General features: G+C 45.0%; 1 protein-coding gene and 3 non-coding genes across 5 annotated transcripts; all 4 read left to right on the top strand.

The window, feature by feature from the left end:
- The first annotated feature begins 5,682 nt into the window (after positions 1–5,682).
- mir216b (microRNA mir-216b) lies at positions 5,683–5,759 on the top strand. The gene has a single exon (NR_105318.1). It is a non-coding gene; the product is annotated as a microRNA mir-216b (primary transcript).
- Positions 5,760–6,368: 609 nt separating this feature from the next.
- mir216a (microRNA mir-216a) lies at positions 6,369–6,441 on the top strand. Its single transcript, NR_105317.1, has one exon. It is a non-coding gene; the product is annotated as a microRNA mir-216a (primary transcript).
- Positions 6,442–6,900: 459 nt separating this feature from the next.
- On the top strand, positions 6,901–7,000 carry mir217 (microRNA mir-217). The gene has a single exon (NR_105316.1). It is a non-coding gene; the product is annotated as a microRNA mir-217 (primary transcript).
- Positions 7,001–7,669: 669 nt separating this feature from the next.
- On the top strand, positions 7,670–21,435 carry efemp1 (EGF containing fibulin extracellular matrix protein 1). Of its 2 annotated transcripts, none has more exons than XM_011603298.2 (11): positions 7,670–7,878; positions 8,439–8,543; positions 8,670–8,715; positions 8,835–9,110; positions 17,366–17,488; positions 17,569–17,688; positions 18,091–18,210; positions 18,294–18,413; positions 19,168–19,294; positions 19,365–19,557; positions 19,880–21,435. In XM_011603298.2, the coding sequence occupies exons 2-11, from the start codon at positions 8,463–8,465 to the stop codon at positions 20,039–20,041; spliced, it is 1,368 nt and encodes a 455-aa protein (XP_011601600.1). In that variant the 5' UTR covers positions 7,670–7,878; positions 8,439–8,462; the 3' UTR covers positions 20,042–21,435. The 2 variants fall into 2 exon arrangements, with proteins under 2 accessions (XP_011601600.1, XP_011601601.1); XM_011603299.2 differs by having other exon boundaries at positions 7,671–7,868.
- Positions 21,436–23,834: the final 2,399 nt, after the last annotated feature.

Genomic DNA, 23,834 nt, shown 5'->3' with positions numbered 1-23,834 from the left:
AGCGGGTGGTGTCTGTGGCCTCGTACGTGTGCAAAAAAATTCCTGTTTCAACCGGTATTTGCTTACGAAGGCCTGCAATGGACATATACTGTATTTTTACTTGCTTTTGAATGCCGAACATGTGTGTCTTTAGCCTTTCTCAAGCACCCTCTCATGAAAAATCCATGAAAATATCTCTGTGGAAGCACGTCCTCTGATCTGGAATCCTCTTGAATTAGAGTTTTTCTTTTATTAATTTCTACAACACGTAATCTGGTCGTAAAATGAAATCCCTGTTTTGAACGGGGCACCTTTTCCTTCCAAGTGGATTTAGTCTGAGCTGTGTGATCTGTTACGGGGTGAGAAAGGCTTCATGTAAATAATCATTGACTTGCTTGCAGGGGGGTGTGGCCTTTGAGCACATTTGCAGTATTCCCTGCTCATTTCAACCGTTTTAGCCTCATTGGAGTGATGTTTTTTTTCGAGCCCGAGTCTCATCAGGCCAGTACAGTAGTGGTGAAATTGGACTGCGGATGAGCACGTGTAAATCCGAAATGGTGCTGTGTTGATGTTTCAGCAGCTCCCAGAGGTCCGCTCTCCCTGGCTGATGTTAGCGATGTGTCAGCATTATGCTAGGCCTGCCTGCTTGACTGCTGGTGCTGTGGTGGCGACCGGCCCGGGCCTGGCCCACAGCCAGCCCAGGCACGTCTTGGCACCAGGCGACAGAGACGTGACGGGATCAAGGATTGTTGTTGGGGTTGGGGGGGGCGGGGGGGGGGGGGGGGGGGGGGGGGGGGGGGGGGTCAGATTTGCTAATCCATATTAACAGACGAGAACGATTTGCATCGTCAGTTCACGTCTGAAATATTCATTTCCCCTGTTTGTTGTGTTTCTCCTTTCCTTTCAGCCGTGATCGTGCAGGAACGAGGGATGAATCGGGACCATGACAAAGATCCCAGGTAAGAATCATGCAAATTCATGGAGGACCCACTGACACGATACATATACTGTATGTTCTAAGATGAACGCATGTTCGACAGAGCCCACTAAAGGATGTGAGTGCCATTAAGAGTGTGAATAAGAGAGATGTACATGTTGCTCAGTCAGCTATTGCACAGACGGAGACCATCAATCACGATTGCGCCGTGAGCCGCACCGCTCAGTTCCTTGTCTCTCCACCGCTTCTCTGGGCTTGAATTACACAGCACCTTATTGAAGGCACTGGACGTCCTCTCAGGCCGGCAGAATAAGTTAGCCGACAGAGTTGTACGGTGACGGGGCTTTAAACTGACGAGGGGGCAATTTGTGTGGTCTGATCTGTAGATCTGGCACATAGAAACAACGGTCCACCCTCATATTCTGTTTGAGTCGTTAGTGGCAGTAAAATATGTGAAATCTATAAGGTTTCAGGCTGCTGCTCTGAAACCGAATCGGCCGATGCAGAATCGGTACATACTGTACCATTACCCTCATTTAGTGCACATTTTCCTCAGACCCATCATCCACTTGACATCTTGGTTTTAAGTCCATGTGACAGTCTTATCACTGAGCTGTTTGTTTAGTGTATTTAAGTTTTATATCCTCTTGAAAAAAGCAGAAAACTGGACTGTCGCTTTGTAGTAGAGGGCAAAAAACATCTGTATTTGATAGATGAGTGTCAAGACCTTGGGGGTTTCGGATAAGGGCGTAGGGTTTAGTACGTGGACTCTGTATGTGTGCGTGTGTGTGTGTGTGTGTGTGTGTGTGTGGTTTTTGGAGAGAGCGTGTGATAAGCTGCAGGTGGACTGGATATTGTCGCGATAAGCGCAGTCGATTGATCATGTGGTCAAGGTCTCGTTTTTGAGACAAAGTTTGATCAGCTGACAAGTTCACTACATATTTATCTCCCGAAAGCAGCAAACGAATGCAGAAACAGGTCACGCACGCACACACACACGCGCGCCGCATGTACACACAGAACGAGGGAGAGAAAATCCCGACCCTCCAAAAACCCCGGCTTTCATAATTTTGTGTGAAGTGAGCAACACTGTTTTATTCATATCCGCCCACTTAAACCAAACAAAGAATAATAAAGCAGAAATAAGTTGAAAGTTTATCAGACCTCGGTCAGTCAGCCAACTTCTCTGTGAATCCTGAAATGAAATCTGCCCTCCGATTAGCTCTTACTGATGTGAATCCAGGGCTGTAAATTAAAAGGTCACATCTTAATACCATGTTGTGACACCACCAATAAAACAGACAATAACTGTCCTCTGAAAACAGGCTCACATTAGAAATCCTGTCAGCAGTTTTCTCCTCTAGATGTTTTAAATGTAAACGTCAGCCTAACCAGACAAAACCCAATTGATTACTACATCCAAGCTTGGTTTACATATATTTGCACTTCACATTCCTCCTGCTGAGCTGATTCCATAGCTTAGTTGTCCAGTTGTTATTTTAGGAGAGGCGTCCATTTTGGCGATAGTCTCGTTTACCACCGTTTACCTTCGTGAACGTCGTAGAAACGACTCGGTAGGTCGCACAAAACTTTGGGAATCGTGTTTTTCGGTGGGGACACCAGATGGTACGACGGCCAGGCCCCCTCGTTTGGCCTCGCTGCCATTTCATCAAGGTGATGAACGGGCAGCGTGGAATGACTAGAAGGCTGTAATATAATGCGCTGTTGGAAAAGGCCAGTCCAACAGGCTGAAATCGACTCCCAACTCGTTTACATGAGACATAAATTCACATTTTAAATGGCACAAAACGCATCTCATGTTTGATACACTGGGCCACGTAAAAATTGTGATTGTCCTCAGCCTCATGGGTGTGCGCCCGTGTGTGTGTGTGTGTGTGTGCATGCGACATAAGAGTGAAAAGATGTTTGGAAGAATTATGTGTCCAATAACTGAGAAGGGATGTAAATATGAAGCGGAGAGTCGGTGGACTGATGCGCCATTGGCCCATTTTATCTGCAGCACAGGCAGTAATACAGCAGCGTGTCACTGCCGAGAAACAAATACATATAATTTTCAATGTCTAATTAACAATCTACTCTTCGGAACGTCGGAGTTAAAGTGCGAATCTGAGGTTGGGTCTCAGCAGCGGCGAATCATAATCCGAAACTAATCGTCACTTTCAAAGAAGTGATTTTAAAAGAGAAGCAGCGAATCCTCTTTTTTTGCTGCGTTACTATGAATAATCCTCAGAAAAAAATGGGTTTTGTTTTGCTTTTTTTACAACCCTGGGAAGGCGAAACACTGGCAAGTTTTAATTTAAATCTTGCATTTTTTTTTTTCTTGGAAGAAAACACCCCCAGGTCCTGCAGATTCCTTTTCACTGTGCTAACACCCTGACCCCCCCTCTCAAATTCCTCTGTCCCTACTTTCTTCATGCACTCTCTTCACTTCCACCCCTGTCGCAGGGCTCCTCTAACGGAAAAGGGAGGGACCCATGCACATGTCAGCTCGGTTCATCAAGATCCCAATTGTTTTTCGCCAGCCTGTTTCACAGCGTGGCCTCATATACTCAGATTCAACCCCGAATTATTTCACCCACACACTACGGCACACATGTGACCTCATGCGGCTACTCCTACAGCCTACGTTGTGCCTGTGCATTGCTCTGTATGCTGTGGACTGCCACATACTGTACTACACCATCTGAATCTCACCACGTCATTCAGTTCAAACTCGGACCATCAACAAACGCTACAATATGACTCCCCAGGAGGCCCGTTACAGACCTGTTTTATAATTTGGCCTGCTCTGTCCATTGTATCGGCTTCCTTTGATAAATTTACCTCCAACCGATACAATGCGTCGGTCTTTTTGTTAGCTGAAGACAATTGCCCGCACTCTGAAGGTCCAGGGCCTTAATGAAGTGCTAAAGGATGCTCATTGACAGCAGACACATAGGTTGTTGTCTGCTCTTAACTTCAGATGACAGCTAACGGAGCACACGGCACAGTGAAAGGACAAGGGACTAAAGTTCACGTGGCCATAACGTTACGTTATTGTTCCGTGCAGTGTGCGGAACTCAGCAAAGCGTAAAATGAATCTGTTCAAAACCAAATTTCACCCGAGCACGGACCAGTCGCAGCGAGAGGCTAACTGAAGAAAACTGATTTGTATTTTCGGAGGGGCTGTCACTGGCTTGGCACATAATTCACTGCCGGGTCTGGACCCTGGCAGCTCCCCCCTTCGTCTCACATTGAAAACTCCGACCTGTTGTAGTTTGGGTTCTTGCTATTGTGATGCAGAAACATGCTACACCGACGACCGTGTTACTGCAGGACACAGCAGCAGTAGGTGGAGTTCCAACCAACTGTATAAAGTTTGCTGCAAACCCATGGCTGCATTTATGCGTCACCAATATCATCTTGTCTTTTTATTATGCCAGAAACACAGAACAACACGGCGAAGATGCTATGGTGCAAAAACTTTGGGATCAACAGAATACAACGTTTATCAGTTATTAACGGAAGCTGAGATGCTTCTCTTAAAAAAATGGGTTTGAAAATTGCGTGTTCATTACAAGAAAACCAACTGAATGTAAAACCACATGGTGGACTTTACTGAAATTAAATTATTACATTTAACGGAGGTGCTTAGCAGATGTTATCAGATGAGCAGAATTATCTTCCATTGTTCCACGAATGAAGTATTGTATTGTCCAATTTTTACTCTAAAGTATTGGGGGACATGTTGGGGGGAGCTCATGATGTTGGGACAGATGGCATTTAGCTCTAGCTGTGCCGAGCTCAGTGGGACCGAAGCTTAAGAGGTTAGGCCTGTCAAAACCACTCTGTTCACTCACTGCCTAACAAAGTGTGGACTGTCAGCCTGTTCCGTTTAATAAACTTAAGATTTTTCTTTTGTCAACGCCCGAGCAACACTTTGCAACCCGATGACCCGAATATTGCAGAAAAGACCAGGACGCCATGGTCAAAATTTAAAAAGAAAAAACTTTTTTAAAAAACTCAACAGAAATATGTCTGAGTTGGGTGCGGTAGGATATCTGATAATGCATATAACTGAATAAACAAGTTAAGGATTTGGAATTTTTGCCTCTTCATACTTCAGGTATGGGAGATATTTATGATTTACATGAAAGAAGGTTACGTAAAATCTCAGTAGATGGGCCAGTAGATGGGAGTTATAACCAACAAGAAGCCCTATTTGGCATTGACCCAGTTCATTTTAAGTCAGTACCACCTAAAAGGCTGTTTTCAGTGCCACATCTGGCCAGCAGAGGGAGACATATTGTCTGATTACTGTACGATACACTGTCCACAGCACTACTACTCTGAAGTAAACTGCCTGAAGCACAACAAATGCAAAAGTTCCAGAGAATGTGGTGATAGATGTTGACTTTTTAAATGAAAGATGTTTACATTTTGCCCACCCCCACTTTCTCCCCCATCCCAATTTGTTTCAGTGTGTCGAGGTCAGAGGCTGAAAGCTAGCGAGTGGTGACCCGAGCGAGATGCCTGAATGACATCTGACCTCTAACTGGGTGTGCAGCTGACCCCAGAGGACAGCGCTCAACAATGGGAGGCACGTGCCTCCTTGGCCTCATCACCATGGTAACGCAAGACCCTTTGGAGAGGTAGCAAGGGGGGTGTTGGGGTCAAAGCTAAGTCTTTATCCTGATCAGTGTAATGGCTGCTGCATGTGGATTGGTAAGAATATCACTCACCTGCCCCAGAAAAGAGAGTTAGGTTGACTGTTTAATCTCTGCAGGCAACTGTGATGGTGTTTTATATTCTCACAATCACCTGGAGAGATTCTGCAGTTTATCTAATAAGGCTGCTTGATAAAAAAAATGCACAATGACATTTAAAAATATGCTTCTATTATTTAGCCTAAATCTTCTTTCTCTCTTTATACTTTTGAACTTTTAAGATGTTAAGATTCGATTGTTTACTAATGGATTGCAATCATCTGCTTTCCCAAAACTGTGTTTAAAGAGGATTTCACACGGTGGCTTAAGGTAATGATCGTTGCAAAAGCTGAAATGTTGCCACAGGACACCTAATCTTCGTCTGCTTCATGATATAACAAGTCAAAGCAGTTTTTGCTTAAGGGAATTTTTTTTTTTTTTTTTTTTTTTAAAAAGTGGTAGAGGTTACTGAATTGCTGTCCTGGAAAAGCCCCTGACATGTGGAGGTAAAAGATTTTACTCTTGCACAGACTACTGCCCTGATGAGACACTCATCCTCACCCCCCTACAATGCAGAGACCTTTTACTGTAAATACAAAGCATTACTCTTTATATTTCACGGGAATTTGATATCACACATCTGCATTAGTGTTTCCAGTTCTCTTGTCGGAGCCGTTTTCCCCCGCCCTTCCCCTCCCGCTCTGAATTTCACATTTCATCCCTTTCTCCTTATGTTCTGTTGTGTTTTGGTAAAATCTCAGCTGGCAACTGTGAGTCGTTCACTAGCTGCTCTCACAATGGCCTCTGGGATTATGCTAAACACAGCGCCTCGGCTGCTCTCCCCATCGACCAGCATCAGCGACGCCCTTTGGAGCACACAGGAAAAAGATGGAGGGCTCTCAATGAAGATGTCACTGCAATTACACAAGCACATTTCACAGACACCCTCTGTGTCTGCTCTTCCTCCTCTCGCACCCCCCCCCCCCCCCCATCCTCACTTTTAAGAAATTTCTTTGCGACAGTCTTTTGAAGTGTAGCTTCACTTCTTGCAGCTCTTTCATAATGCATGCCCATTTTGAATTTGCATGAATTCACTATCCAGATGCTTCTCCTGCCACCATGACTTACGATGATGTGTACTGTACAGTATTCTATTGTATTCTTATTGGATAAAATGAACAATAATGGCATGTTTATTTCGGGTTACGTTTCTGCCACCTCTCCCACCAGGACTAAAATGTTCGCCATTAGCATTTCATCACCCCTGCACGAAAAACAATGAAGAGCCTTCTTGATGCGGATGATACTGCATCAGGAACTGATTGGCTGATGCTTTTTACCCAACAGTACCTGATGCATTGCCTTCAGCATTGAAAGAAACATCACAGTCTTGCTCCTTCTGTGAGGTCAAATCGAGTGTCTGGATTATATGTGGTTGAATATTAGCATGTAGGACTTGCAGGCTAAATTTCCACATGCTGATGTGATACATTTCGTACCACCGAGTCCAGACCTCGTGATGAGTCAAGTGCTTTATTTAACAACTGTACCTTCATCAAATCCAATAAAAAATTATTACATACTCGTAGTTTTTTGTTATTATTATTTGGATAATCAGAATGAACAATGTGCTGCAATCCTGTCACCAACATCTTCTGAGGTTGCCTGCATGAAATGTGGGCCAGGTTTATCTGCTCATATGCCCCAGCCGTCCGTGCCAACTTCAGGAGAGGTTCCAGAAGTCAAGAAGAGTCTTGGAAGTTAAACTCTGACGAGCGGTGCCAGTTGACGGAGCTCCTAAGCGCAGGGTTTGATCAATGTCCGCAAATGGAATCCCCCCTCTGTCTTTAAAAGGTCTGTGTGGAACATTCAAGGACGGTGTGGTTTACAGGACGCAGATTTGTGTTTATGTTGCCGGTATTTCCCAGATACACTGGCGATGATTTACCAGTTTTGCTTCATATTTATATTCCAATCAGTCCATAGAGGGAGCTACTGTAGCGTGTAGTTGGCTGGACTCCGGTGAGAGGCGAACCCGCAGCTCAACCTGCCCGGTACACCGCCCCCAGAATGTCTCACTGTACGAGCCGCATGTTCAGCACAAGTGCTGCTTCCTCTCTAACAGCCGTTTACGTCTCACCGCTCCGTCTCTACAATAAAGCCCAACTTCTGCACACACGACTGGACTTGCAACAAAACGCGCAACGGGGACGTTTCCTTCAGCACGACGAGACAGAGATCGACAGGTAAACACAGGTAGGTCGCCGAGGGGCCACAGGATGCCAGAGCTGCTGCATACAACCAAATCAAAACAATACACCTAGTAGCCGTTCGAACGGGGTCATCTGCAGCACCACTTGGTCTGTTTGCTTCGGGAATGTGTCCAATGGCAAGTGTGTTTATCTTAAAACGTGTCGGGAATCGAACTCAGCTCTCCAACAGCGCACCGGGTTTGTGCACACATTTAATTTTAGTAAACGCGTCCACGGCTGATTGAAACGCCTTCAGTGTCCGGACATCGGCTGGCGCACAGGGGCATGTTTACGCACGATCTTTACGCGCATTACGCGCTAATCCCTTCGGAGAAAAACAGCAGGAAAAAAAACCCCTCACTTTGTTGAAGTGGCACATTCAGCTGGAGCAGCGCCAACATAAACATCGCGCAAACAGTGGGAGACGTTGGGACACGTTAAGCCATCCCTTCAGTGACGTAACAGCTGGTATTAAACCTGTAGGCTGGTCAAGCGAAACAATAATAATAGTAATACTAATAATAAATCTCGCATCCTCTGATCATCTCTGATTGCTTGTTCCAGTCCGGCTGCAACGTTTGGATCGACATGCTGGGAACCTGCGTGTGTCTCTGTGCGCTTCTCACACACGTGCTCTCTCTGGAGCCGGAGGAGCCCGTCTTATACTCAGTGAGTGCGCGATTTCAGCAAACGTGTAGTTTGAATTACATCTGATCCATGCATCCACCCGTGCACCCATCCATGCATGCACGCACGAATCCATCTATTCTGTTAACTATTTTCTTACTTCTACAGTGCACTGATGGATATGAGTATGACAGAATCCGGGAGCAGTGCAGAGGTGGGATTTTTAAAAAATGCACCGGTTTATTAATGATGGTAATTAATTTGTGTTTTTCATACATTTTCTTCAACAGTAATTATTCCATCACGGGTTTCCTCCCCTCCTTTCTTCCACAGATATTGATGAGTGCTCTTTAATAGACGATGCCTGTAAAGGGGGGATGCAGTGTATCAACCACTTCGGCGGATACCTCTGCCTTCCAAAGAACGCCATCATCTACATCAGCCAGGACAGCGACCAGCCGACGGCGTCGGACCCTGTCCCCCCTGGGACCGGCGTCGGGACGAGCCAGATCACTCGGGTGTTCTCCAGCAGCGAGACGATGTCTCAGGCCAGCCGGCACATCCGGTGCGCGAACGGCTTCACCGTGGACGAGCAGAACCTCTGCAGAGGTAAGCTGAGCACCAGCTGCTCTCAGTTCAGCCACCAGATGATGCATTCTATCTACTCAAGTGAATAGTGCTGATGACTCATCGATATCACACCTCTGGAAAAAAAAAGTGCCTGAATCCACAAACGCATTTGATTATTATTTGCTAACGACGCTGGAGTCTCAGTAGCCAAAAATCTGAAGGTCAACTGTTTATTCATCCATCTGACTGTCAGCAGCTAACCATGCGTAGCTGCCAGGTGTGTTGCAAGCTTCTACCCCCCCCCCCTTCCCCTTCCTCCCGTGACGTCGTGTTCTCCAAATGCTTTTGATCACTGCTGGTGTGGTTTTTGGCAAGACATCAGCTTCTTCCTGAAATATTAAAAAATGCAGGGTGTAGCGGCCCTCTGCTTCAGGGTCGGACCGGGGAGATTTCGTCTTATAGTGCGGCAACAGTGTTGTGCACACACAGCAGATGTTCCCCTGGAATAGGTGGTGGTTGCCGCGCAGGACTGGGTGTCTGAGCGGGACTTTGATCTTTACAAACGAGGAGCGGGGTGTCGTTCTGGCGCAAACACACATGCCCGCACCAACACACATTATTTTGCCAGATGTTAACCCTCTGTGCCCAAGGTAAAAAAGAAAAAGAAAAAATTACCTCTAATGTCTGCTAGGTTTTCCTTTTTGTCATGTGTTGGGGAGGGGGCGTGTAGATTTAACCACACGCCACACTGTGACATCAGCGCGATTATGTTCCTTGACTCTATCTGTTCTGTGGTTGGGAACTCAGCGTCGCTCCGTGTGGTCACGTTTGTGGTCACAGAACGCCAGTGAAAGCAGCGCGTTTGATTTTACACCAGGGGCAAAGACGTGTGAGGCGGCTTTATGATTTTCTCTGAATTAGAACCCAATTAGGTTTTATGGGAGTGTGAAACATGGCAGCATATCAGATGAAGGAACCGCACGACCAGGCTGGCAGGGGCTACGGCATTTATTCAATCACTGCTCTGCCATTTTGGTGCAGGGGCAAAACAAAGATAGGCTGTTGCTGACGGCGTTGCGTTGAAATGACTGAAAGATGTCTCATGCGGTTATGTGGGCTCACATTCACGTTGGTGATATAATCTCTGTTTACATCAGGCTCCTGTTTCTCTGTCATTACCTTTAACTCGTTATAGCGACGATGCGCCAACTGTTCTTGGACACAGAAGTGTCTTTTCTTCCTTCGCTCCAGAGAATTTTTTTTTGTTGTTGCAAAAGTTGCTAGTGAAGGAATTCCCATTAACTTCCAAAGAGGGTGAAACCTCAGTGTATCAAATAGCGCTTACATCAGGCCCCCTTCCTGCTAACTCACCACTCTGCGGAGGGAACCCAGAGTGCAGCCTCAGGTACAGCTGAATGAGGGATGAAAAGCTGACATCGGCCCGCTGACCGCTGAGGTGGAGCCCTCGCCAGTCCAGGATGTACCGACGTCATGGTTACGCTGCTGCTGAGGTGTAGATTGTGTTGCCAGTAGCAAAGAGAGATCAGCTAAATTCTCTGGAATGATTGAAACCACTTTCCAAAGCACAAAATCGAAAAAGCTTTTCTTACTCTTCTTTACGCTGATTAAAATTGAACCAAACCAAATATTATATAACACATTTCGGGGTTTTTTTCACCCCCTTAAAATATAGCTTTTACTTTTGTTGCCATGGGGATAACTAGTTGCAAATTGTCAATAAAGCCTTGTTGGCTCTGAGTGTAAGCCTAAATATATGTTGTTGCAGTAGCACATAGGAGAAGCTGGCGCCCGATTCCAGCCCGGCCGCACAAACTGTATGTGTGACAACTTAATGATGCCTCGTATTTCCATGACCTCCCCCACTCTCCAAACACACACACACGCACACGCACACACTTGGCGCTTTTACTGCCGAGAGATGCTTACAAGCGGCTCGTTGTGGGATTGCATATGCATATGTTCAGCAGGGGTGAGCTCACTTCCTCCTCAGAATGAGGGCTGTCCATCAAAAGTCGTCAAATCCGCCGTTAATCCGCTGAAAAGTAAGACGTTGTTTTTTTTCATTTGCAGTTGAGCCCCCCCCTCTCTCTATTTCTGTCTCTCTCTGTCTTTCTCTCACCCACACACAGACTTGTGTTTCAGTTCCTCTGACTTCAGGTGTGTAACGTTGGCCGTATTGTCACGTTTGACACTTTGCAGAATCTGTTGTTGAGTCAAGTCGGGACTTTACTGCCTGTTCATTTTTCATCCCTGAATTAGATACAGCTCTCATGCAGCAGTATGAGACATGAAAAGACACGTCACTCCCGTTTACCTGTCTAGTTCCCCGAGGTCATTAATTCTGTGATACCACCACCAACGCGCCAGCCTGACAACACCTCCGCCTGGACACCCACTGCTTCTCCAAAACATGCACTGTTAAGGCTGTTATTCCCGCGTGACAGAGAAGTTGTGTTCTTTTCCAAAAGCATGCAATAACATTTTTCCACCCCGATGCAATACGCTTGGGAGGAATATCTCAGGAATGTCAGCGGTGGTTGTTTTTTCCGTTTGCTCCCATCCTTTTGTGATGGTAAGAATTACTCACCACCTTGACAGATAAGCATCAAATCGATCTGGAAAGAGGAGGAATGTTGAGAGCAGAACTTAGGCGGGTGGGGGAGCAGAAGGTCCAACGTGACGCCGCCTCACGATATAATTAGGAACAGGGAAGATCAACATGACGCTGGTTGCATTTCCTTGATGACAGCTGATCCACTTTGTACTGTGATGCTTCAAAAAAAAAGACTGCTGAAGCCTCCTATTATCAGCTAAGCTCCCAGCTTCCACCTGCTCTCAGAGCCATCATTTGCAACAATATGTTTCCACTGGGAGATGGTCCAACTGCTCTGTGATTTACTGTCCACCTGTTACGCTGCAGATTTAACCGTGACAACCACTGTTGCAACTGTGAGCCCGTAAATTGTCGAGGCTTTTGAGGAACGACAGCGCTGGCCACTTTTATCAGTCAAATTTAGTTCACTTTGGGATGACGTGCAAGAAATTGCAAAACACCCAAGTGCAGAATTATGAGACCTGATTTATTTCTGTTAAATACTTTTTGATGACCAAACAGCTGTAAATTCATAGTCCCCAGTCTCAGTTATACACAGCAGGTTATTTGGTGTATATTGCTACGCTGATGATGGTTGAGTCTTTGTCACAGAAAGGAACAATCATATACTTGAGATTCTCTTTTTAAATTAGCATCAATTAGCATCTTAATTTCCTTTTTTCTTTACTTACTTGAGACCCTTGAGCCAACTTTGTGTCATTATCAAAGAAATCTCGCAATCATATTGGCAAGTAAATTGTATATTTTAACCAGTACTAGTTTTTAAAGAAACAATATCCATATTTCAACATTCTTTAAATGTTTTTTCTACTTTTTAGAATACAGTAATTTCCTGAAACAATGTTAACAGTCTAGAATTAGCTGAAGCCATGTTTTAAAGTGCAGGACCGCCTATTAACACTTTCACTAACTGTAACATGCGACCCTGCTGTTATCGTTGCCCTGTTTTGGGCCACACGGCCGTCACATTGAAGAGGAAGCAGCTTGTCCAGGCTGGTGATTTGCACCAAATAGCTGGAGGAGCTTTTAAAAACCGGCAGACATTTTCAAAGTAACAGGAAACATTATCGTGCAGGAATGTTGCTGGTACACAGGACATACTTTCAAGAATGCCAAGACTCCGGCTAACCTTTTCAGAGTGCACGCTGAAGGTCAGACCCACAAATCTGCTCATGGTTATCAACGCGAATGTAACTCCCGCTCCTCCTGAACAATGGCAGCGATATGAGCCTTGTGGGTGATGTGAAAAGAAAGAACTTTAAAGCATTTAACATCCAAATATGGATGAATATAGGCTGAATATTATGCCAGTGTGTTTTATGTCATTTGTCTCAAATGGGAAACGTGAACACTCCCATTTGTCCCGAAGCTGCAACAGAACCAGAGTTGGTGTAAGGAGCCCCTTTCCCTGGTGGCAGAACCCTTCCTTCCCCCCATCCCTTCAACCAGCACTCACTTTTGTGGATTATGGTGAATTGCCATAATTAACAGCTGCACTCTATCCACGAATGGCTGGTGTCCATATGAACCCTGAAGTCCAAACTACTGCTACACTTCCTGGTCAGTTCTGCACAGATTCTGGCCACAAATAGTGCTGCTCGGTGCCAAATGGTAGCTCCAAGAAGCTTTCAATTCTTTTTGTTTTTTAGACCATCTATAAGTGGGCTTTCACAAAACCTGTTGATCTAGTTAGTCCTCAAAAAATGAAGACCTCCATACAAAAGCAGTGAGGGATGAAATCCAACTGCGTTACATTTATATATATGTATAAATATGTATATATATGCATGTCGACAGGCAGAAGGATGTGCACGAAGGCTGCAACTTTTACCTAAAGGTCTGATTTTGATGTTTGAGACAAAGCAGCAGAGCTCACCGGCCAGTGTGTGATGGGCCCGTGTATTGGAAGTTAGGAAATTTTATTGGCCATTATCATGGTACATTTTGCCCTCTGTTTTCCCAAAGATTGAATTATCTAATAATCAGCGGGAAACAGAGATGCCGTCCAACAGCAGGATGGCTCCAACTGTTCTCTGGAATGGCTCCTGGTTTCCACTGCTGCGGTTCAGTGAAAACAAGGCTAAATGCTCTCAAGTGATTTTTACAACAAGCCCTGTCATGTCACTATAAATATGGTGCAAATTACGCATTTCTTCTAATGTAGGCCACATAACTTTTGAGCCATCTGTAGAACATACAGTGTTCTGTAGAGTTTGCAAAGAAGCTCACACAGCTAGGTTATGTCCTTTGTTTCGACCACCTTTATGTGCATCTGCAAAAATAGCTTTTTAAAGTTTAAGCCTCTCAAACACACACACACACACACACGCATACGCACACACATGCACATTCTTTTAGCTGCTGCCATTCCCGTTACTCCCTTAACTCCCAAAGGGCATTTAGAATTAATCTGCCTGGAAAGAGGGGAGTTTCTTTTTCTTTTAAACTCTGACATCACATATGCACACACAGCTGTAAATCTAAGTTCAAATGAAACTTTTTCTAAGTCCTCGCCTGATTCATCGGGGTCAACGGGGTCGCTCGGAAGGAATTACCACGTTAAACAAAGTCACTTCTCCTCACATGCAGTTCATCTGCACCTCTGATTGCTTCTCACAGTAAAATCCCTGTTTCTGTATGAATCACTGTGCTGCGTACTGTAAGCTGCAGCGAGCCTGCCAGACTGGGATGCCCCCCCCCCCCATCCCACTCATACACTTTGCACCACCTCCACATTTGAAGATATGCCGTGCCACTTTGGTTTGGCAGCTCATAAAAGGGTAGCGACAGAGTCACCACCACAAGATTTCAACGTGAATGAGCTTCTGGATGTCATTCAGCACATGTGCTTTTATTTTTGGGCTTAGGTTTTCTAGAAGGGGGCGAGGATGACATTTGAAGACATTTATTGCTACATTGTCAGGCAGCCTTTTTCTGTGAGTTTATGATTTTAAAAGGTATGAGGGTGAAACGTTGATGGATTATTTGGATAGTCTCCCAGACTACTTTGACCAACAGTGGCATGAATGCACTTGCATGGATTCCAGATGCCAAAATCACTCAGAGTGCACCTGATTCTGACTGGCAGCAATTGTCATAAAACAAGAAATCTAATTCTGCTATTTGGACTTGACTCATACTTCATGACTTGCAGCCATATGTCAGCGACTTCAAACCCACAACCCTGAAGTTAGTGAACCGTGTCAGAAGGGACTCTGCAGTTAAGGGCTGCAGGGCGAAGCTCAAAAACACACTCAGACTCGTACTCACCCTGAAAAGCTCTTTTGTGCATTAGTGTAATCTGCCTCTCCATGCAATTATAGTTTCATTTTTGGCTAAATCTATTGTTAAATGTCTTTATCACTGGATGTTATTCACCCTGTTCTTTCCCCTTAATAATTCATTATGTCCAAGAATAAAAGCAAGCCTCCTCATTGGTAAACCTAATTAATCCTCAGTTTTGGCAAGACTGAGGACAGCAGGTAGACTATGATAGGAAAAAGAGTTTCACTTTGATGTTCACTGTTAAAAGATTGTAGGTGTGAAGTTAGTATTTGGTTGGCATTTCCTTAAAACGGTGGGAGAACATCTAAACAACATGTAATAGGAGAAACCAGGCTTCCTCCCATCACGTGTTGTTGACGGACATTTTATGGGCATTTTGTCAGCTTTGGAGTTTTTCCACATTGTTTTGCACGGCACACAATAGTTTGTGGAAATCACACATCAGGGAGGGCTAGCGGTTAGCATTCACATGCACATTATGCTGATTGGAGACTTTGACTTGGTGAGTGCGTGAGCGAAGGATGACCGGCAATTAGAGTTTATTCCTGCCAATTTTGATGGATGGATGGATGGATGGATGGATGGATGGATGGATGGATGGATGGATGGATGGATGGATGGATGGATGGATGGATGGATGGATGGATGGATGGATGGATGGATGGATGGATGGATGGATGGATGGATGGATGGATGGATGGATGGATGGATGGGTGGATGGACCAGATGATCAGATGATACTGAAATAGATGACATATAAAAACAAACTCCATTAACTTCTCTGAAGTTGTTTGTTGGCTGTCGTACTATTTCTTGTTTAAGTTACACATTTGTAGTTACAACAGTTGTGTGTAGTTTCCTGATAATGAGTTGCACATGTTGCCCCCCATTACTGATGAACTGTACATGGAACGGTGTGATGGAGAACATGAAATGTGCTTTGTTTTACCGAGAGCATGTAGATGTACAGCATATTTCATCATTTCACCCTAATGCCTTCCTAAAGTTGTATGAAGCCCTTTAAAAAGTTGCTAAATGTAGAAATATACCAAACAGAATGTATCATATTTTCATGCACACTGAAAGAAAATCCATCGCCCGGTTCCAGATTTGTGTGATCTCCTGGAACAAGGCTTCAGATGTTGCAGAACGACCACCAACAATGACAGAGAACCACTAATGCAGCAGATGTTTATTTTTAACATGAAGATTTTCTGGCAGCTGCGTCGGTATCTCGTAACGCGATACTGCTGCAGTCCCAGCATTTACTTTCCTCACTTGCTCATGCACTTTTCCAAATACCTTTTAAACCACATCAGAGATTTTCCAGAACAACACTCCTTTTATCTTTGCTCTTTACTTAGTAGGTCAGTGGGCGACCAGCCTGGTCTTTGCCTTCCTCCCTGTTTGCAGTGAGCAACTGTTGCCGCCTTGCTGCACCTTCAGATAAGCTTTTCTTTTTTCTCGAATGTGTTGAGCTCCAGCTTATGACCATCTTATCACTGTGGCCCCACAGAGAGGGGCACACTTCAGGCCACTTCCTTTTCCTTCCTTTTGACGAGTATGGATTTCTTATCTGCTCTTCAGCTTTCAGTTAATGGCCAAGTGTCACTGGCACCGGCCGCACTCGATTTTTTCCAACTTTACGCCATGTTGCATTAGAGAGTTGCGCGTGAAGCTGTTCCCATCACCTTCCAGCTCTTCCCGCTATTGTTTGGCTTTCGCCTGTTAAAATGATGCCCACTGGCTGCATATGATGAGGTGTGTGTCAGACCACCCAAGAGGTCTGCTGGTGTGCCCACAGGGATGAGAGCAAGCACCACGGGTATATTTGTAGTCTGTGTGTGTGTGGAGGGGCCTGTGTTCATTAAAATAAAGGTTGGGGGATAATTGTTTTAAAAATGCCTCTAAAAGAATGAATCGAAAACATGTTGTGGTCACCAGGAAAATAATCTTTCCACACATTTTACATTTTAGCTCAAGTGTGGAATTGAAAAATTGAAATCCTCAACTCAACACAACTAAGACCATTGGAAAATGTGATTTGATGATTTCACAAACACACACACACACACACACACACACACAAAGAGGACAAAACGCTGCCCTGTTGGAAGATAGGATCTTTGTTTTCAATCTCCAGCTGCAGAATAAAAGCCCCCTTTATTTAATTGCCCGCTCTTTGAGCGAACGTGTGCGCTTGTGCTCCGGCTTGCGTTGGTGTCAGGGATCACAGATGTGACTGCGAAGAACAGTTCACACATCAGTGATCACAGGGTTTGTCTAGCCCAAACAAATCGATTCCTCCAGTCGTGTTCTTCTAGGAATCGAGCTGGAGCGTCCTCCTCTCAATGTCCCTGTGTGTTCACTGCAGACATTGACGAATGTACAACAGGACGACACGCTTGTGGCCCCGAGCAGACGTGTTACAACACCAGAGGCTCCTACACCTGCAACTGTCCTCTAGGCTACCAGAGAAATGGAGACCGCTGCATCGGTTAGTCACATGATAATAAAGTTTAGCTATAAGCTTGCTTTGTCACGTGCCTGATCACCCATGTCTGTGTGACCTTGCAGACAGAGATGAGTGCGGTCTGACCCACTACTGCATGCACGTCTGCGTGAACACGCAGGGATCGTACCACTGTGACTGTAACGTAGGATACAAGTTGGCCAGCAACAACCACACTTGTGTCGGTAAGTAGCTGAGACGCCTGAAAAAGCCTGAAGTCTGTCCTGTTGTGTCACGGTGTAATTGGTATTGACAGGGACACATTTAACTGTCCTTCAGATGCACATTACCAAGTCCAAATGCAGGTTCAACATAAAACTGCATATGTTTGCTTTCCGTATCTAATGGAACAAACATGCAAGTCACGACAAGAGGACATGTTGCAGGTTTTGTGTGCAGGGGTTTACCATAGCTATTTAACGGAACGTGAGAGCTACCTAATCAATGGTCTGCAATGACCCCGGACAGTCGTGTAGACAGCAGATCATATTGTGTGTTGTACTGGCTTGAGCTCAAACTGATGCACACGCGACGGTCGGCGTCGCGCCCAAACGTGTCAGACATGTGTTTGCTTGTCCTTTTTCCAGATGTAAACGAATGTGATGTGCAGAGTCCCTGTCAGCACCTCTGCTACAACCTCATCGGTTCTTTCCTCTGCCAGTGTAACCAGGGTTACGAGCTGGCCCTGGACGCAGTCTCCTGCCAAGGTGAACACGCACACCTGCTCACACGCACATGCGCTCCGGCAGATTGCTGAACATTTGTGCATACGTGTTTATTTCCGGTGCAGACATCGACGAATGCAGCTTCTCAAGCTATATGTGCCAGTACCAGTGCGTGAACACCCCCGGCAGTTACTCCTGCGAGTGTCCAGAAGGATATCAGCTCCAAGGAAACAGGTTGTGTCAAGGTACCGCACCCATCCTTTTCCTCTTTTTGCCACTGGTCCAATTTTCTTTACTTGTCCTCTAACACTGTTATTCCCACTGGTCCCTCTCTTCCTCCTCTCTCAACTGCTTAAAGATAATAAACCACTGACAACAAAATGCGTATGAAAATCACTCTCGTCAGCATTGTGATGGAAACGTGCAGCTGTCAGACAACACGTGCACACAGAAACTTTCTCTTGCTCCGCCACTTCTGTGAATTTATGTGCATGATGTTGTTTTCTGAAGTGGATTTATTTGAAGCTCCAGGCCTAACTCAAAGGCTGAGCTGTTATTTATCCCCCCCATCCCCCGGTCAGGTGCAGGCTTTATAGGGGGGAGCCATGAATCTGGCTGGTTGTGTCATGGAGACCTTTGGGTGATGAATCCAGGTTGCTGTGCCAGAAATAGCCCTGCGGTTTGGGGCTTGTTATTTTTACAGGACGGCAACGAAAGAGCTGCAGTTAGAGCAGCGTGGGGTGACGTTGGGGGGGTTTCCCTGGACTCCACGTCCCTGGACTTCCTGCTTGTGTTTTATCTCCATGTAGTGAATGTTTCTACATTACTGAAACTCCATGGATGCTCTCATGCATACCCTGGGAATGTTTTCCTAGCTCTGCTTGATGAAGCATGCGGATTTCTTTCTTTTTGGAAGTGGCATGTGTGTTTTGTGATACCTACTACTGTATTCTTATTGAATCTTTCCTTCCTGTGTCCGCATTTTTCTGCAATGGCCAGATATAAACGAATGTGAGATGGGGACTCATAACTGTCAAGATGATGAAATGTGCTGGAATTATTATGGAGGCTTTCGATGCTATCCCAGAAACCCCTGTGAGGCGCCTTACACCAAAACGGCTGAAAGGTCAGTGGACACCGCGCAGCATTGCGCAGATCACAGAGCCTGTCTCACTACGACCTCTCCGTGCTTGCAGCCGCTGTATCTGCCGATCTCAGACCGAGTGTCAGGGCCTCCCGCCCTCAATCGTTTACAAGTATATGAGCATCCAGGCGGACCGGACCGTGCCAGCTGACATCTTCCAGATTCAGGCCACCAATATCTACGCCAATACACAGAGCACCTTCAGGATCAAGGCTGGAAACGACGGCGGGGATTTTTTCTTGCGTGTAAGTGGACGTTATTGGCTTGAAAAGGCTTTAGTGTACTGATTGTGTCAAAATCCACTTAATTACACAACGCAATATCACATCGTAATGTCTATAGTATTATTACTGTAATGGTTAAAGTATAATGTTTTGCTTTATTTGGGACTACGGGAATTGTCATAAATACGACACAGACCTTCTTAGCCAGTTCCTCGGTCCACAAGCGCCCCCTCTATGGGTCCATATAGATCATTGTTCCACTGTGTTTCTGCAGGAATGGACAGATGCAAGTGTCAATCAATTCAGTCTTCTTATTTTCATTTATTGGCTCATTTATCTGCAGCGTTCCAGCAATGCGAGCGCCATGCTGGTGCTCACCAAGCCTCTCGCGGGGCCCAGAGAGTACGTCGTGGACCTGGAGATGGTCACCCAACATCTGGTGATGAACTACCGCTCCAGCTCCGTGCTGCGGCTCACCATTATAGTCGGACCGTACGCATTCTAATCAGTGCTGCTCCTTCCACCAGCCCTCATCGATCTGGATCACACAGCTTCATCAGCAGGACATACTGTCCAATTTTTAACACCCAAACATGTTTAGGTGCACCAAAGCCACACATCACTCCCAGCATGCCCCTGATAAACCCACCCATCTGACCACCAGCTTTCCTTTCCTGTAAAGGGTTGGGAAAGAATTAGGTTTTACTGAAAGCCAAGCAGCTGTTTTCAAAAACAGCACTCAACAGTTTAATCCTTTTCATCTTTAAAGCTGAGTTTGAGCTGTGGAGGAAATGTGCAGATTAGCATTATTTGTTGTAGTTGTAATTCAGTGGTTGAAATATTGGAGGACAAGAAGCTTAGTGGACACAAAACACATCTAAGTGTCTAAGCCTGCATGTGTACAACTGAAACATCTGTCATACGGGGAAAAAAGTCCTAATTTCTACTTAAATGTAAATATCCAATGTGACTAATCTTGACGCAGAACAAACTTACAGACCTTCTTAGCCACTGCCTCTGTCCATAAACATTTTAGCGGTTAGTTTTGCTGCGCCAGTTTCTGTATAGTTTTGCTCATGAGTAATGATTTCCCAAAACATCCAGAGCAGTTCAGAAAAAAAAGGGAGAGTGTTCAAAGTTTGCATGACAACAGGCTTGATGCTCATAGATTTTACTTGCAAGAGTTATGTCATGTACATACTGTACCAAGGGAACAAATGTGTGTGTGTTTGAATTTTTAGTATCCATGCTAGTAAAAGTGTGAAACATTGAGGGAGGAAAAGAGCGAGAAAAGAGTTTGTTCTCCGCCTTGGGTTTGGTGGTTGTGGTTGAGCTGTTTATGCGTCTCTGTGATACTACCCTCGCAGCGCTCGGTCACCGAGGCAATAACAAGAGAGTTTTGAACTTTGGAGCACGTGCAGGAAATGACTGTTTCATAACACACTTTGGCCAGCTGACCGCTTGTTGGCGATGCTGCAGAGGAAACAGCTGGGCTTTCTAATGTCAGTCTCAATGGCACCAGGTTGGCTTGCGTAAACACAACGTTGCTAACGTGGCACATGGAGTTGTTAAAAACTTAACGCAATGCCACCAGGATCGAATGCTTTCAAAGCCTGCTTCATGACTGCACGTGTCCTCTCTGGCTTATTGCTAAAACGCCGTGCACCGAGCTGCAAAGGTTCAACGCTGACATCTTTGCCTTAAAAACTTTTATGTGCTTTTCAGAAGCAAACATGCCACAGTGCCTTAAAGGTTCATCCTGTCAGACTGTTCAATTTCATTATTGAAAATCCCTTAAGTCTTCTGTTCTATTTAAATATATATTTTGTCATATACATCTTATATTGATTGTACTCTGAAAAGTTATATTGTTGAATAAAACACGATGGATAAACGAGAGTGGGCTCTGTTCTGTGGCACAGGAAATGGCACGATAGCACTGTCGGACTGCAAGAAAGCGAACATTATCTTCACTTGGTGCTGGGATGGAAAATTCAGCCGTTGTCTGTGAAGCTCCACAAGCTCTTAGGAAAATGTGAAGTTGATCCCATCTGAGTATAACAATGATAAATGTGGCGAACGCGGCGCACGTTCCATCCTATATATCTTGTTTAAGGAGATCGAGTGGGCAGAATGGTAATGTAGCATGTTGAAACTGTGCGTGACAGATATTGGAGCCACGACGCGTTCGATTCGAAATTGGTTGGGAGTGGTTTTATGGTAAGTTGTTACTCAATCATTCTGTTCTCCACAGCTTCAGTCAGCGCAGCGCTGGGACGTGTAAGATGATACACGATGTGTCATTGCTCCCCTAACCCCCTCGCTGGAGCTCTTGTGTTTTTGCTGCCCGTGCATGATTCAACCCCCAGGAGGGAAAATCGCTCACCCACTTTCTCTCTGACTCAGCCCTGCGCTGAAGAACAACACACTCTGAATCTTGATCCTGATTAATATTTCTCTGATGGTAATTAACTTCAGTCTCATCGCCTGTATCTGGACATTCCATCAATCAGCCATAAGTGGCTGGAGATCACAGCAAAATAAAATTGATGCAGGTCATGAGAGTTCACTCAGTGGAATTTTGGTTGGTTACTGTACTCTCCCGGTGATGCAATAACACTTATTTCAGAGCATTTTCCTCCTCTAACCTCGCTTTGTATGCAGTAAGTGTGGGAGAGCAAAGCCGCGCACAGCCCTTGGATCACATATGCATATGGTCACAATATAGTGAAACGCAAAGCTGAAATGGGGCCCCTGCCGATGCTTGGGAGAAGTCAGCCTCAAATGCTTCTCTATTGCCAAAACCTTTCAGTAAGAAAACATGTTTTATAAAGACTCTAATCTTCAGGAGCCAGTGTGGTTGGGTGGTTTGTATGCAGAACTTTCCCCCAGGAGAATGTGTTTTGTGTGTTGTGGCAGGCTGCTCCACTCTTCTGCTTTTCCAATAACCATCTTACTAATTAAATGATTAATAAACCATTGTGTTCGGATTCCCTTTTCCGTGTAAAACGAGGATCGATTCGGGTCACAGAAGTCCTCCCACATCAACATCCGTTGTCATGGCGAAACTCTTGCAGCCGATCCCAGTCATTCAGCCCCAGTTTTGCTGTCCAGTCCTGCGCTGCTCCTCATCAGTGTCGTGTGCAGCTGCAGGATAGCTGCAGTTTACTGAAGAAAGGCTTGTCCCATACCTCAGTCCTTTCATGTGTTTTAACTACTCCTGAACATCTATACTACCGGTCTTCTCCTCTTTCCAAAAACATATGAATGAAAGGGAGAAGAATCCGTTGGGAGCAGCAAAACTGAGTCCAATTTAGCAGAAAGGTTATACTGGAAGATCCATTTCACATTTCTGTCAAAGAACTTTTAATAATATGATTAAATAAAGTGAATGTTTTGCGGCTTCTTGCATTCGTTTTAAAATAAATTCTACATTTTAGTCTCATTAACATTGTGTAAAAGTGTTTTACATCAACGAGAACCAAAGATCATTTGGCTTAACTTGACTTTTCTGCATCCCTACATAAAAGAACAGTGTCCCAAATGGTAAGGGAGCTGCGGTGCCTGTATAAACCCACTTCTAACACTTTTTACTCCAGTCTTGTGTTGTCTTATACTTACAGGGGATTGAAATGATTTCAAGCTCTTGATCTTTGCTTCTGAAACAACATTCAAAAAAAGGTCCCTATAATTGATCCCAAGGGGACATCAAACAGGGATCAAGGTCTGAAAAACCAAAGGAAGAAAAATCAGAAACACATATTCTGTAAAATATGATCCAGTTTCACCAACTTGATGGTGTGTCGTGGAGCCCCATTAAAGGCTCACGTGTGACTTGAAGAAGATTGCTCAACCCAGGTTGCATGGTGCAAGAACAGGCGTTTTATGTGCACAGTGAAAATGTCAGAGTCAATATTCTCCCAATTACAAGTCAGTGTACCATCAAAATGATCCCAAAATGGCTTTTCAAAGCTGTAACAGTTACATAATGTTGTTTTAACATCAAAAGAGGGCGCATAAAGAGGTGAGAAATTAAAACTTTACTGGATGACATTTCCACACTGGCAATGCATATTGGGATGAGGTCACTCATTAAGTATTGGCAAGAAGAGCCGCGGAATTCTGGCGTCCTCGGGGAACACACTCACGCATGCAGCAGTCTCAACAATAACACACAAATAACACACAAATAACAACAGGAGATGAAGGACCCGAACGCACATGTGTGTGTTTTGACAGTGAACTCTGCTCCTGTGCGCCACATCCTGGTGCTACTGCATGTACGGGCACAGGTGTAA

The sequence above is a fragment of the Takifugu rubripes genome, chromosome 4, assembly GCF_901000725.2.
Source record: "Takifugu rubripes chromosome 4, fTakRub1.2, whole genome shotgun sequence".
Classification (NCBI taxonomy): Eukaryota; Metazoa; Chordata; class Actinopteri; order Tetraodontiformes; family Tetraodontidae; genus Takifugu; species Takifugu rubripes.
The sequence above is the reverse complement of the archived record's forward strand: the minus strand, read 5'-3'. Positions and strand labels throughout refer to the sequence as shown.

Bases quoted from the DNA above. Each gene is read 5' to 3' on its own strand.
- efemp1 (XM_011603298.2), top strand. From the start codon at position 8,463: ATGCTGGGAACCTGCGTGTGTCTCTGTGCGCTTCTCACACACGTGCTC. The intron at 8,544-8,669 runs GTGAGTGCGCGA...TTACTTCTACAG, and splicing joins AGGAGCCCGTCTTATACTCA to TGCACTGATGGATATGAGTA. The intron at 19,295-19,364 runs GTCAGTGGACAC...CCGTGCTTGCAG, and splicing joins TACACCAAAACGGCTGAAAG to CCGCTGTATCTGCCGATCTC.